Raw genomic sequence first — 12,601 nt, 5'->3', positions numbered from 1 at the left:
TTGGGATGATTTGTCTGCTTGTCTCTCTCTCTCACTGGATTCAGAGTTCCTTTGGAGAATGAACCATCTCTCTTTCTAGAGTGCCGAGCACAATTCCTGACTCTAGACTAGAAGCTGAAGGAGGACAGATCGCTGTGCGTCCACCACCTGGGACAGCACCTGGGCATGCAGGTGAGCACTCAACACTTGTCGAACGAATGCATCAACACTGATAGCTGGTGCGCTAGAAAAGTCTTTGCTGAGTTAATAAATTACTTTGTATTTGTACAGTGAGTTTCAGGGGCAGAAATCACATTGTTTCATAACCCAGAGGCAGTGATTGCACCCTAAAATACATATGCCTTGACTTGCTTTCCAAGGTGACCCCTCCCCCATCAAGAATATTGAAAACCAAGTAGTAAGCAAGATTTGAAAGGCAAAAAATCAAATTATCATTTGATAAGAGAATAGAGAATGAAGACTGGAGGGTACTGTTAGATAAAATGGACCTCTTTATCCTTTTTAACCCTATGAATTTCACTGCACATAGATAGGACCTTCGAGCACGTAGGAAATGTTGCCCCACAACTCTTATAAATGTGTTCCTGTAGAACAACTCATTTCTCAAATTATGTAGGAAAGGGAGGAGGAATCACACGTGTGGTAGATATGGAGCTTTTATATCTTTAAACTTTTCTGATCTCCTATGTGGGATATCTTGGCAGCTTATTAACAGGTCATGAATCATCTTAGGAAACACAAAAATCCAATGTCTTCTGATTCCTTGCTTTTTTCCAGAATAATGGATGAACATTCATGTTTTCACCTGTCTACAAAAGAAATCTGATAGTTGAAAAACTAAGGAAGAATACAACAGTCATGATTATTTCAAAAAGAAATGAGCCATACCTATATTTGAATCATCATGCAAAAGAAAACAATGAAACAAAATGAAAGATGAACCAAAAATCTATGTGCTCTTCAAAGCATGTCTTGTTGGCTCAGTCTTGACAAAGATGGGAACAAAGGGTGTGGGGGATTGGAAAATTCACAGAAGGGTGTGTAAGGCAGCAGGCAGGCATCGGAGTGCCTACTACCTCCTCACATCATGACCGAAGGAGGCAATGTCTGGCAACAACTAGGTCTATGGAGCCCCAGGGTCCGCATCCTTTAACGTGGGCAGGCAACATCTGTTTTGATTGGACAGGGAACATTCAGATAGGTCAGCATCTTCCAATTGTTTCTTTCCACTCTTTTTGGATGTGTTATACTTATTTCCACTTTCTAATTCCTAAAGCGTCTGTCTACTGTTCTTTTGTCTTTTATCTTCTCTCTCTCTCTTGCCTTTTCCAGAATCCCAAGTTTCCGGTTTCAAATGTTTACAATGAGTCGTGGCCTTAATCATGAGTGTCCCTCATTTAGTCCATGGGTGCCTTGTAGGAAGAGGATTGTGTTAGGAGTCTGTGGACTCAGATGAGAAGCCGAGTCAATTGGTAACCCAGAAGAGGAAAGAGATTGCCCAAATTGTGCAGCTCAGCTAGGCAGTGGGGCTCTGTTGCCTTTTGGAGCCACCAGAGCTTGAAGTGCTATAGAGAGATCATGGCTGTATGTGCAGCAAACTTTTTAACTAAATCAACAAAATGCTGTCACGTAAAGGCTTCGCAGGAACACCACTCAAAATTTCGGATTTGTTGAGGACACTGTTGATCTTGTGTATTACCTGTCCTTATATTTCATATAACTTACATTATAAATGTCATTGTACTTGTGATTATTTCTCTTCTTTTACTCTGTTATGTCAGCTCCATAAGGACAAGGAGCTGATATATGGTTCCCCAGCACTTAGAATGGGGCCAGACATGTAGCAGATGTACAGTGCACATTTGTTGAATAGAGATGTGCCACCCTGCTCCTATAATCCACCCTGGATTGAACAGAAGACAGAATTTGTCATCTGAAAGACCTGAATTTCAGCTCTGAATCAGCCTCATGTTAGCCTTGGTGCCTAATCCCTTTGAGCCTTAGTTTCTTCACGTGTTTACTAGAACTTCTCTGGAGCCTCCTAAAATAAAACAATGAAGCATTTGGATGGATGTATGGATGGAAGCCCTTCTCATTTTCCTGTTCTCTTTTCACCACCCCCTCCCTACCTACTGCCTTTCAATGGGTGCTCTTCAAACCATGGCTCTGTTAGAATTTAAGTGGGGAAAGAATGAACACTGTTGCAATAGTGATTCTTTTTCATTATAAAAATCTGCAGAAATGAAAAGCACAACGGCCAAGCTCGTGAACCTCAGGTTCAGGCTTGTGTTGCCACCAGGCTGCCACTGGATGGCTGAAACCAGACCAAAGCAGGCAAACCTCTGCCTCCCTGCAGGGTCTGCAGTAGTAGAATCTGTGTGGGGTGTGAGACACAAGCAGGGGCCAGGGGATGGGTGGTGGAGAGGTGAGGTGCTTTCTGAGTCACACAGGAAATAGACACTTCAAACCGCAGGAGGGCTGGGCCTCGGGAGGAAGGAGGTGATCACTCTCATTCAGCTCCCTTTCCAGTTCCTCCCACTGAGAAGACAAGACAGAAGACAGGGAGTTGGTAAAACAGGATGTAAAGTTTATATACAAGAATATAGTGTTTATCTGAAATATTTACAGTGTTGGTTAAAGCAATATTTTTACAACTTTTTGGGGTCAACTACTATGTATATTACAGGTAAGCTACAATGGTTTAATCTGCAAAATTAAGTAAAAAAGTGTTTTAAACAAAGTTTAAAGTACTCGGGTCAATCATAAAATTGGTCTGTTTTGCCTTTTATTTGAAGAACTCATGCTACGGTGGTTAATGTGGTTTTTATAAATGGAAGTATTCTACCTGGAAATGCAAAACGCAATACATGCTAGTTGTTAAGTTCCCAGCAGGGATGTTAAATGACAAATGACTTGTTACACAATTCAGGTGCTGAGTATCAGGCTGCAGCCGAGAGAGGTGCTGAGATAACAGCCAGCTTTATCTCAACCGGGTTTTGGACCCACAACAGAAAAGGGAAAGTTCGGGCCATACAGAAAAGTGAAGCTGTTTGCACGTTAAGGCAACCTCAGTGGAAACGGACCCAAACCAAACCACCAAAAAAATCAAGCCAGAGTCACAGTTGCACCTACGTGAAATAGTTCTTAACTGACCTTTTTAAAAACTTCATAAAAATCCTTGTGATTTTATTAGTTGGAATATTTCTACAAGATTTCGGTGGATTTTTCCTTTATGTGAAGACACCTATCTGTTCCTGAGGCCTCCTGGGGCCTTGTAACTCAGGAAATGCTGGGGGTGCAAACGTGCAAAAGGCAGGGGAAGCCGCTCCAGGCCGGAGCCGGAGCCGAGGGACTGTGCTTGGGAAACCACGCTGAGGTCCCAGAGCAGCGGGGGCGGGTCGGCGGGGCCCTGGGAGGGGTCCGCAGCGAGGCTGGCCTGGGACTAGCACTGCAGCTTGCGGAAGCTGCGGGAGATGCGCTTGAACTCTCGCTGCCCCTTCTGCCACCGCTTCACCGAGGTGATGACCAGCTCCCCACCCAGCTTCTGCCCCATGACCAGGTAGGGCGCGTTGATGTCGTTCATCTCCTCACACGTGCACTGCAGGCTGTCTTTGAGCCACAGCACCGACTTCTTCAGGTCCTTCTCGGACACTCCGTTCAGCTTGTAAATGGTCTTGCTCTTGGTCTCCAGGATGATTTTCGTGTCTCTATTGATGTAGGTGATCTCCTTCACTTTTATCTTCAGTGCTGTGAACACAAAAGGGGGCAGGATCACTCCAGTGATAAGGAGGGCATAAATCCCCCCTGCATGTCCTAGACTCGCCTGGGAGAGGGAAGAGGAGCCCCTTGAGGTTGATGGGGGCCGCAGGCAGGGGGTTGGGAGCTGAGGGCAGCAGGTGGCTCCATTTCTAAAGCCTCAAAGCATTGATCGAGCACTTTGTTTCAAACCAGCCATCCTTTAAAAACTCCCCTTGTGGACTCAATTGATTTTCCCTCCTTGCCCTGTGTTCCTGTGTTTGTACGGAGGCTGCATGTGGAGTGTGCTCTCCTCGACAAATGACTTCCCCTATTGGAAAATTCACCATGAAAAGAAATGCCTGACTTAGGTGAAACACGATCCTTCTGTGGCTGTAAACTTTAAACTCAATTTATGACGTCGGAGAGGTTTTTGGACAAACCTGTAAGGAAATTATATCACACAATCATTGTTTTCTAAAGAACAGACTACAGGGAAGGAGAATTGATCTTACAGCTGCATTTGATTTGGTAAAGTAACTTGGAGAAAAAATATCCAAGACTCTTTTTAAGAGCACAACATGTTTAGCTGTAAAAGTGTTTTTCTGAAGACCTCATCCTCATATGCTATCATTTGCCTGTCCAAGGCTAAGGCATTTACAGATCATATATGCACTGCTTCCAAGATGGATATGTAGACTCATTAGAATGCTAAGACCTAAGGTAAGTGGTTTACTCTAAAAGACACATTTTATAGTCATGAACAGTATGCTTTGGGAAAGAAAACCCTACAAACATACATGCTGGAATTAAATTTCAAGACTCCATGAAGTCAGGGAAGGGATAGAATTTTAAGGTTTACGGGATCATCTAGCTAAGCTCTCTTGTTGGTACACCAAGAATCTGAAATCCAGAGAAATTCAGTGATTTACAAGAGGTCACCCAATTATGCTGTGCCCTAGCTGAGCCTAATTCTCAGAACTCGAGTCCCCAAACCACTGGGATCTCAGCCACAGTATCAAATCTCTTGTCCTGGCTGGTGCATTCACATGCTCAACTATAATGTGTTAAAGATTGTTCCATAGAGATTATATGCAGGTGTGACTTCCTGACTCTGATGGAGTTTAGTGCATTGTTTAAGTTAGTAATAGAGGAAGAGGTTTTTTGGTGAGAAATGGCTGCTCTGGAGATTTCTTTCTTTCTCTGTCAGAGGAATTAGACTAAGTTGGCTTTTCCAGCCGAGCAGGAAACGACTGAAGCTCAGCCAGGTAAATCAAGCATGCTGGGACTTGGCCAACCACTGTTTGTCTGAGATGCATCTGGGTCATAATATTGGGTGCTCAGGGTTTTTTGTGAGATGAATCACATGGCAATGTCACATGGTCCTATGGCCTCGGCCTAAGGGCTGGGAGTGGGGAAGGTATATGGTGGGAGAAGTGATTATCATGCTACCTGGGACCCTCATCAATAGCACAGACAGAGCATGTGTGAGAATTTGCCTGGTCAGACTAAACATTCTTGAGCCCAAAACATCAGAAAAATCATCACTTTTAATCAGAGGGAAGACTTATGACTCATCTTTCTCTAGCTATGAAATAACTAACTTTTTAAGAGCTTACCATGGGAAAACTTCAGATGTTTCCTTCCTGGGTTTTCTGATGGGACCAAATATAGGGAATCAAAGCTCTTAAGTAACTTTTCGTGCCCTGGATGGAAGGTATGAGGGGGTGATGCAGGGTGTGTTGGAGACAGAGGTGATGATATTGGGTTGGCTAAAAAGTTGTTTCCATAATACGTTATAGACAAATCTGAACGAAGTTTTTAGCCAACCCAATACTGTCTGGACCAACAAAAGGTTGCATACAGAGGCAGGCAGTTCTGATCTATTCTTTCTTCACCAGTACTTTCCCTACTGAAATCAGGAGGTCTTCTCCATCTTTCTTGTCCTTCAGAAGTGCAGTGGGGAGATTGTCATGCTTTCATGGATGATTCAAGTTAAATACATCAGATTTCTACCTTGTTCCTTCTACCCTTTCATTACTCCCCCATACTACATAGGTGATGTGGAAAACCACTTATAAACCAGTATAGGACTCACCCCATACAATTTAAGTTTATTATCCCCCTTGGGACAAAATGAACATGAAGAAATAGAAAACAAACTTGTGAGGTATCTGCATGTGTGTTACCATAAGTGTAATGACTTCCAAGTTGTTCCAAGGTAAGAGAAAGAGAACATTGGGACAGACAGACACACACATACACACACACACTTTTTTTCACAGGTCTTGATGCAGCATCTTTAGGAAAGAGATCTTATGTAAGGTAAACCACTAAGCAAGCAGGTAATGTGTGTGTGTGTGTGTGTGTGTGTGTGCACACGCACGCACGCATGCGCACGCATGTGCCTGAGCCCTAATTTCAATTTTTTTGGAGCTTCACTATATCATAGAAGTCAGGAGAGAGATCTGTACTAAAGCTAGTGCAAAGGCTGTAAGCTTCCAGAATAAAATGCCATACATTTTTATATGAACTTTATTTAAATTATATTTTAAAAATTTGCCCTTAAATCCTGAGCATGGAAGCTAAGAACTGTGTTTTGGGTAAGGCTCTGGAGCTTTGGGATTGCTGCTGCCAACATGCCTGGCCATCTCCTACTCTGAGAGTTTTTTGTCTTTGAGTATAGACATCCACCCCCATCCAACCCTATCATCCACTTGTGGCTTTTGCTGAGTGGGAGAAGTAGCTCAAACTGAGTTGCCTCCTTCCTTCCCCTTCCTCAGCTGTGTGAAGCTTCTCCTATAGCTATGGATGTCCTAGGAGTAGCTAAGGTTAAGCACAGGACCCTTCCTGGAAGTGACCTGGGGTTGTAAGGGGCAGTGATTGGTGGTTTCCAGAGTTTCAGGGACCTGGCCAGGTCTGAGACTTCTGGCTGGTAAGTTGTAAGGCGAGGGTGGGATGTCATTCCTCCACACTATGCACTGGAGTGGTTTCTGTCTCCAGGGTTTAGCTGAGTATGTAGAAGTGTTCCTAGAGGTCTGTTAGAGTCTGTTATTATTTGCTAGGACAGAGACCACATCTGTTTACCAGTAAGTTCAACCTCTGCTTGAACAAATACTTTTAAAGGGCATCAACCCTCAAACGCACCAAGAAATGCCTGCTCTTGGAAGAGGAGGAAAGCATGAATGTCTCAGGAATCTGGGTGAAGTTCTCTGCCACCCCAGCTCTGAATTTAGTGCTGATCTTATGTCTAGCTGGCTCCTTCGATCCCCACAGAGGCTGAAGGACTCAGAGGAGGTGCTGCTGAAGCTCTGAGTGGACAGTCTCCTCTTTCCTCTTAGAGTTCTCCCTTAAGGGAAGTGATTTACACACCATGGAACTTGGGAGTCCCTGAGCACTGTATCATCACAGCACCTTACATGTATCTTGCCAAAGTAAATTCCTAGCTTTTTTCTTTTCCAATTCAAGGAAACTCTTTCCACCAAATTATTAACTAGTACCTTGGATATACTCACGGACAGTGGAATATGAGAAGCAGAGCATCATGTTTGGCACTGGACTAAATTTCTATTTGGGGCCAACTTAATGTCTTGAATCTGTTTTACTGAGGCTAATATTTACATGTTTCCATCCCTGGGACACGTGTTTAAGTGACTAAAAGAGAACATGGGCCAGGATTATGCTTGCTGGCAAGAAAAAGCCAAAGTGAAGTGAAAAATGTGCCATTTGAAATTCATGATATGAACAATTCTCATTTATTTGATTGTTGCTTAACAGAGCAATGACTCTCACCTAAGAAAAGATATAATTCAGTACAAGATAGTTAATGTAGAGAGGAAACTAAGATAACCTGTTAGATGATTAGCTCAAGGAAAGATGAGCTGTGATGCTATTTTACCCAAACTTTATCTAGTAAAGGGCTTCCCTTGTGGCTCAGCTGGTAAAAAATCCTCCTGCAATGCAGGATATCTGGTTTCTATCCCTGGGTTGGGAAGATCCCCTGGAGAAGTGAAAGGCTACCCACTCCAGTATTCTGGCCTAGAGAATTACAGGGACTGTATAGTCCATTGGGTTGCAAAGAGTCAGACACGACTGAGTGACTTTCACTTTTACTTTATCTAGTAATAGTAACATCTTAATGAATTGTTATCTTTAAGCTGTTCTGGAAAATAAAACTTTTGCTGGTGCTGTTTACTTACCAAAATCATTTTTACAAAGTGTTTCCATTATGTCGTTGTCATCTTCGTTTTTAGTTTTGCAGGCTTCACATACCTTTGGAGCTAGAAACGTGAAAAATTAGTAACTTTGCTTGAAAGGAAACAGCAGATGGCATTTGTAAACAACTCACTGGTAGGGGCTTCTTCAGGCAAGAGGAACAATTGTCCTGTAAGACCCCTAACTCTGCCTCATTTATAAAGAGGGACCACTCATGCCTAAGAAAGTGTCCCATGCCTCCCCTTTTTTTTGACAGGCAAAAATGCCTACATACTGTGTACAGGTATTCCCAGTGGTGGGGTGTGGGGGCGTGGCTGCAGGTAACTGAGACAGGCTGTAGCTTTTCGCTCTTCCTCCCACTCCTGGGACAAACACAGTCTCTGAAAAAGTTTGCCCCAAGGCCTCTCTGAGGAGAAAGCACTAAAAGACCCTTGAAGGATTTTGGAAAACTAGCAACCACCAAGGATGGCCAAAAGATCATCTTTCTCAGCTGCAGGCCACCAGTGCAGCCTGGCCTCTGCTGGCTCTTCAGCCAAGCTGCTTCTGGGAGGGGGCGGGGGGATGGAGTCATCTTGAGGGAGTTTCAAGTCTGGGCTGGGAGAGGTGGCTAGTGTGGTAAGGCTGCATCTGAGCTTCCCCTTCGGAAGCACACCTCACTAGCAGCTCCAGCCTGCTCTACCTGGGCCTGCGTCACCTCGTGCTTTCTGCCAAGCCTGTGCTTGAGTTAGGCAGCATTTACTTCACTGTTACCTTCCTCCCTAGTGCAGGTTCTTCTTTCCTCTCTTTGCCTGTTTCAGATGCTTGAAAACAAGCAGACAAAACAACAACAAAGCCCAAACAAACAAAAACCCAAAGCTTTTCCAGAAGCCAAAGTAAGTTGAAGCAAACTGTCTCAGGGGTCTGACCAAACCCAGGAACGTGCACTAGCTCAATTATGAGATAGCCAGCTAACGGCTCTTCTAGAAGAGTCTGATTCCTTGGGAAAAGGGAAAGAAGAAAACATTCATTTTCTCTCACATATAAATGTACTAATACTGTCTTTAAAATTTAGGTGAAAGTTCATTAATATGAAATTGCGTTTTCACAGGAAAGAAAACCTGTATGACTCATTTTGGAAGTTATTTATCAATTTGGAGAAAGTGCAGAGCAGATTTTGAAAAATGCAAACTTTTACTGTGAAAGGGGAAATTTTTTTTTTGAGAAATGTAGTATATAAAGTTGGTGCAGATTGTGAAAAATAAAAACAAAAGCAACATACATAAAACTGCCCTTAACTTCTCTCTCTCAAACAAAATGAAACTTCTCCAATTAGGAGCTCTAAGAATGTATATAAAATGTTACTAACCTGTATTGGTTGGTCTGTGGTATATGTTGGACAAATGTTTGAAATATGCCAAACATTTGCAATAAATTATAAATCTAACCAATAAGATGATTGCAGACTCATGGTGCCTGCCAGGAAAGATTGCTAAGCAACTTTGCATTTTCTTTAACTAACGATGGCTGTAGGAAAACAATTAGAGATTGAAAGGGAGATGCTGCTGGAGCCCTGAAAGGGATTAGGAAGCCCCCTTTCTGTCCCGGGGGACCTAAATCAGCTCAGACACATTGTATATGTTTTCCTTTCAGGAAGAATATCAAGAGCCCATGAGGTTTTCATTGCTTTGATGGTTTCTGCGCAGGAACTCCCCCTCTGTTTTCTAAAAAAACTTGGGAAATTCTCTTTTGCACGATTTTCTCCAGTTAATTAAAACCACTCCTAAGATAAAAGCTGATTAGTGATAGAAAAATGAGTTCTGGAGATTCCCTTTGTGCTTCTTTCTTGGACACCTGGGCACTTACAACCAAAGCTGAATTTTCAGCACACATGAGCCAGTCCTACTTTTTATTTTCAAAGCCTGAATGGCAAACAGAGAGTGCCTTAAAAGACTATCTGTTTGCACATTTTGGCGATCGTGGCTGTAGGGAATGTCCCTGCGTCTAGAATCCTGCCCAGTGGTAAAAACGTGCTGCGTGAGATTCAGGCCAGGGTGCTCTGCCCAGCGTGCTCACCCGCCAACTCCTCCACGGAGGGCCACTTCCAACTATCTCAATTGCGGCCCCCGTGCTAGCATCTTTTGAAAGAATGGTGCATGTGTCTACAAAGAAAAGACCTCTTTCAGTTCTACATTTTCTCCGCACCCCCACCCCGCCCGGCGCCTCCCTTTTCAACTGTTCCTATGAAAGAGCAATTGGTATAACAGGGGAAGGGAATGAGAGACTTGGGTGTGTGTATATATATATATTTTTGGTGTGTGTGTAGGGGTGATTATCTCAGTTTTGTCACGCTGACAAATCAGGGCAAGGAGAGCGTCTGCCCCGCCTGGGACTGGCCCCCTGTCAACGCAACGGGATGCGGGGTCTTCGTGGAGCTGGTGGTGGGGGTGTAATAAGGAGGAGGGCCTACCTTCCTCGGTAGCCGGCAGGAGGTGGTCGCTGCTAGCGAGGGGGATGCAAAGGTCGTTGTCCTGGGGGAAGCGGTCGCAGTCGAGCATGTCGGGCCACGGGAAGCCGAAGGCGGACATGACTGGAGCGCAGCGGTCCTTCACCTGCACGCAGAGCGAGTGGCACGGCTGGATGGTTTCGTCCAGGTCGTCGAGGCAGACGGGCGCGAAGAGCGAGCACAGGAACTTCTTGGTGTCCGGGTGGCACTGCTTCATGACCAGCGGGATCCAGGCGCCCGCCTGCTCTAGCACCTCCTTCATGGTCTCGTGGCCCAGCAGGTTGGGCAGCCGCATGTTCTGATATTCTATGCCGTGGCACAGCTGCAGGTTGGCCGGGATGGGCTTGCAGTTGCTGCGTTTGTAGGGGAAGTCGGACTGGCCGAAGAAGAGCCCGCGCGCCGAGCCCAAGCAGCAGTGCGAGGCGAGGACGATCAGCAGCAGGGAGCCGGGGCCCTGCAGCATCGTGGGTGCGCGACCCCCCGGGGGCGGAGGGAGCCAAGCCGGTGAAGCGGAGGCGGCGGGGGCCGGAGCTCTTCCCGGGTCCGCTCGCAGCGCTTGGCGCGGCTCCGGGGCCTGGAAATCAGCGCCGAGACGCGGGGCGCGCGAGGGACTGCGCGGGCGAGGTTCTGCGCTGGGCTCCGCGCTACAAGCCTGCGCGTAGCTCCAGGTGGGCTCCGACCGGGGGGAGCAGAGTGAGCCGCAGCTGGGGCCCGGCCAGAGTTTTCTTGGCCTTTTTTATGCAAATCTGGAGGTGGGGGGCGGGTGGGGGGAGCAAGGGAGGAGCCAGTGGAGAGTAATCCGAGGAGGGTTGGTCACTACTCTCTGCGTCTGGTTTTCCGTTGAGAATGCCCCTCACGCGCTCCCTGGAAGGAAATTCTGGCGGCGCCCACCGACCCCTGTTCCCCCCCGCCCCGCAGGACGCTGCCAAGCGCGCGCTCTAGGACTGCTGTGAACAACAAACAAACAACAAATAGAAGAGCCTGGCAGTTGCGCCCCAACAGTGAGCGTGCAGGGAGCGGGCTGCGGGAGATGGAGGGACGCGAACGGCGGCCTTGTGGCCAAGTCCCGAGGGAACGCGCACTGCCCCCCGCGAGGCCCGGGACGGGGGTTGTCTGACCCCAGCCTGAAGTTTCTGCTGGGCCCGGGGCTGCGGGGCGGAACTGCATTCCCGGCGGCCGCGAGCCAGCTGCCGGCCCTCTCTTTGTGCCCGCAGTCCACGCCAGGGTCCGGCCTGCCCGAGGCCGCTCGGCGAGGCTGCTTTCCTCTCGGATCCCCAGCCGCGGTTCCCAGTCTGGCCCACCCGTGCAGAATGCTCCCGCCTGCCCTTTCAAAAGGCAGAGAATTTATACAAGTAGAGTCGTCGGAGCAAAACTTTTGCATGAAAAAGGGAATGTCAATAAAACGCTGGGGGGTGTTGTTGTGTTGGGGGTAAGTCTGGAAAAGTTTGTCACTGTGGAAGCGCCTCTACAGATTCTCGTCAGAATCACACATGACTGCCCACCATTTCTCGGTTTGGGAGAAGAGACCTGCCTCCCCTTCCGAAATGAACCGGAAGACTCAAGACCCAAAAGCACCGCGCGCTCTAACCCGCTCTGTACCTGGCGGCGGGCACTCAGGGGTATATGCCTTCAGGGCACAGTTTGGGAAGGCTGGCGCTGGGCACAGAGGGCTGGCACAAAGTGCGCCAGGTAGGCAGGCAGGGAAGGGGTAGGGGGCAGGGAAAGAAGCTCTGCCTTGACACCCACGAAGCCTTGGCAGAGGTCGCTCCTTCGTCCTACACAATGCCCGCGGGCACCGTGCAGGGCGCCAGGTGTACGGAGGCGAACCAAGAGGTCGGTCTGGGCGCCCGCGGAGCTGGGGACTCCAGCTCGAGGAGGACTCCGAAGAGTAAGTTCACAGCTGTAACCCGGGCTAGGGGGCCTCAGGAGGAAGGCGCGTGTGTGGGGGGGGGGGGGCTCCTTTCTCCTAATCGCCCCAAGTTTCCCCTTGGGGCTGGTTGATCGTCTCCGCCCCCTAAGCCCCCCTGGCAGTTTGGCGGTGCAGGTCCAAAGAGAGAATTCCCGGAGAGCGGGCCGCCACGGGTCTTTCATATGGAAGGTGGGCGCATTGTTATTCCTTCCCAGCCATCCCGAGCCATCAGTAGGCTCCTTCCTCAGCCTCTCTATTTC

The 12,601-nt window shown here is 47.3% G+C and overlaps 1 protein-coding gene across 1 annotated transcript; it reads right to left on the bottom strand.

Moving 5' to 3' along the window:
• Positions 1-2,566: 2,566 nt before the first annotated feature.
• Positions 2,567-11,140, bottom strand: SFRP2 (secreted frizzled related protein 2). Its single transcript, XM_061383920.1, has 3 exons — positions 10,397-11,140; positions 7,935-8,015; positions 2,567-3,747 (listed from the first exon to the last, which is right to left on the bottom strand). Exons 1-3 carry the CDS (start codon positions 10,893-10,895, stop codon positions 3,443-3,445), a joined length of 885 nt encoding a protein of 294 aa, XP_061239904.1. The 5' UTR covers positions 10,896-11,140; the 3' UTR covers positions 2,567-3,442.
• Between the last annotated feature and the right edge of the window lie 1,461 nt (positions 11,141-12,601).

The sequence above is a fragment of the Bos javanicus genome, chromosome 17 (genome assembly GCF_032452875.1).
Source record: "Bos javanicus breed banteng chromosome 17, ARS-OSU_banteng_1.0, whole genome shotgun sequence".
Taxonomy (NCBI): Eukaryota; Metazoa; Chordata; class Mammalia; order Artiodactyla; family Bovidae; genus Bos; species Bos javanicus.
Note: the sequence above shows the minus strand (reverse complement) of the source record. Positions and strands in the feature narration are given on the sequence as shown.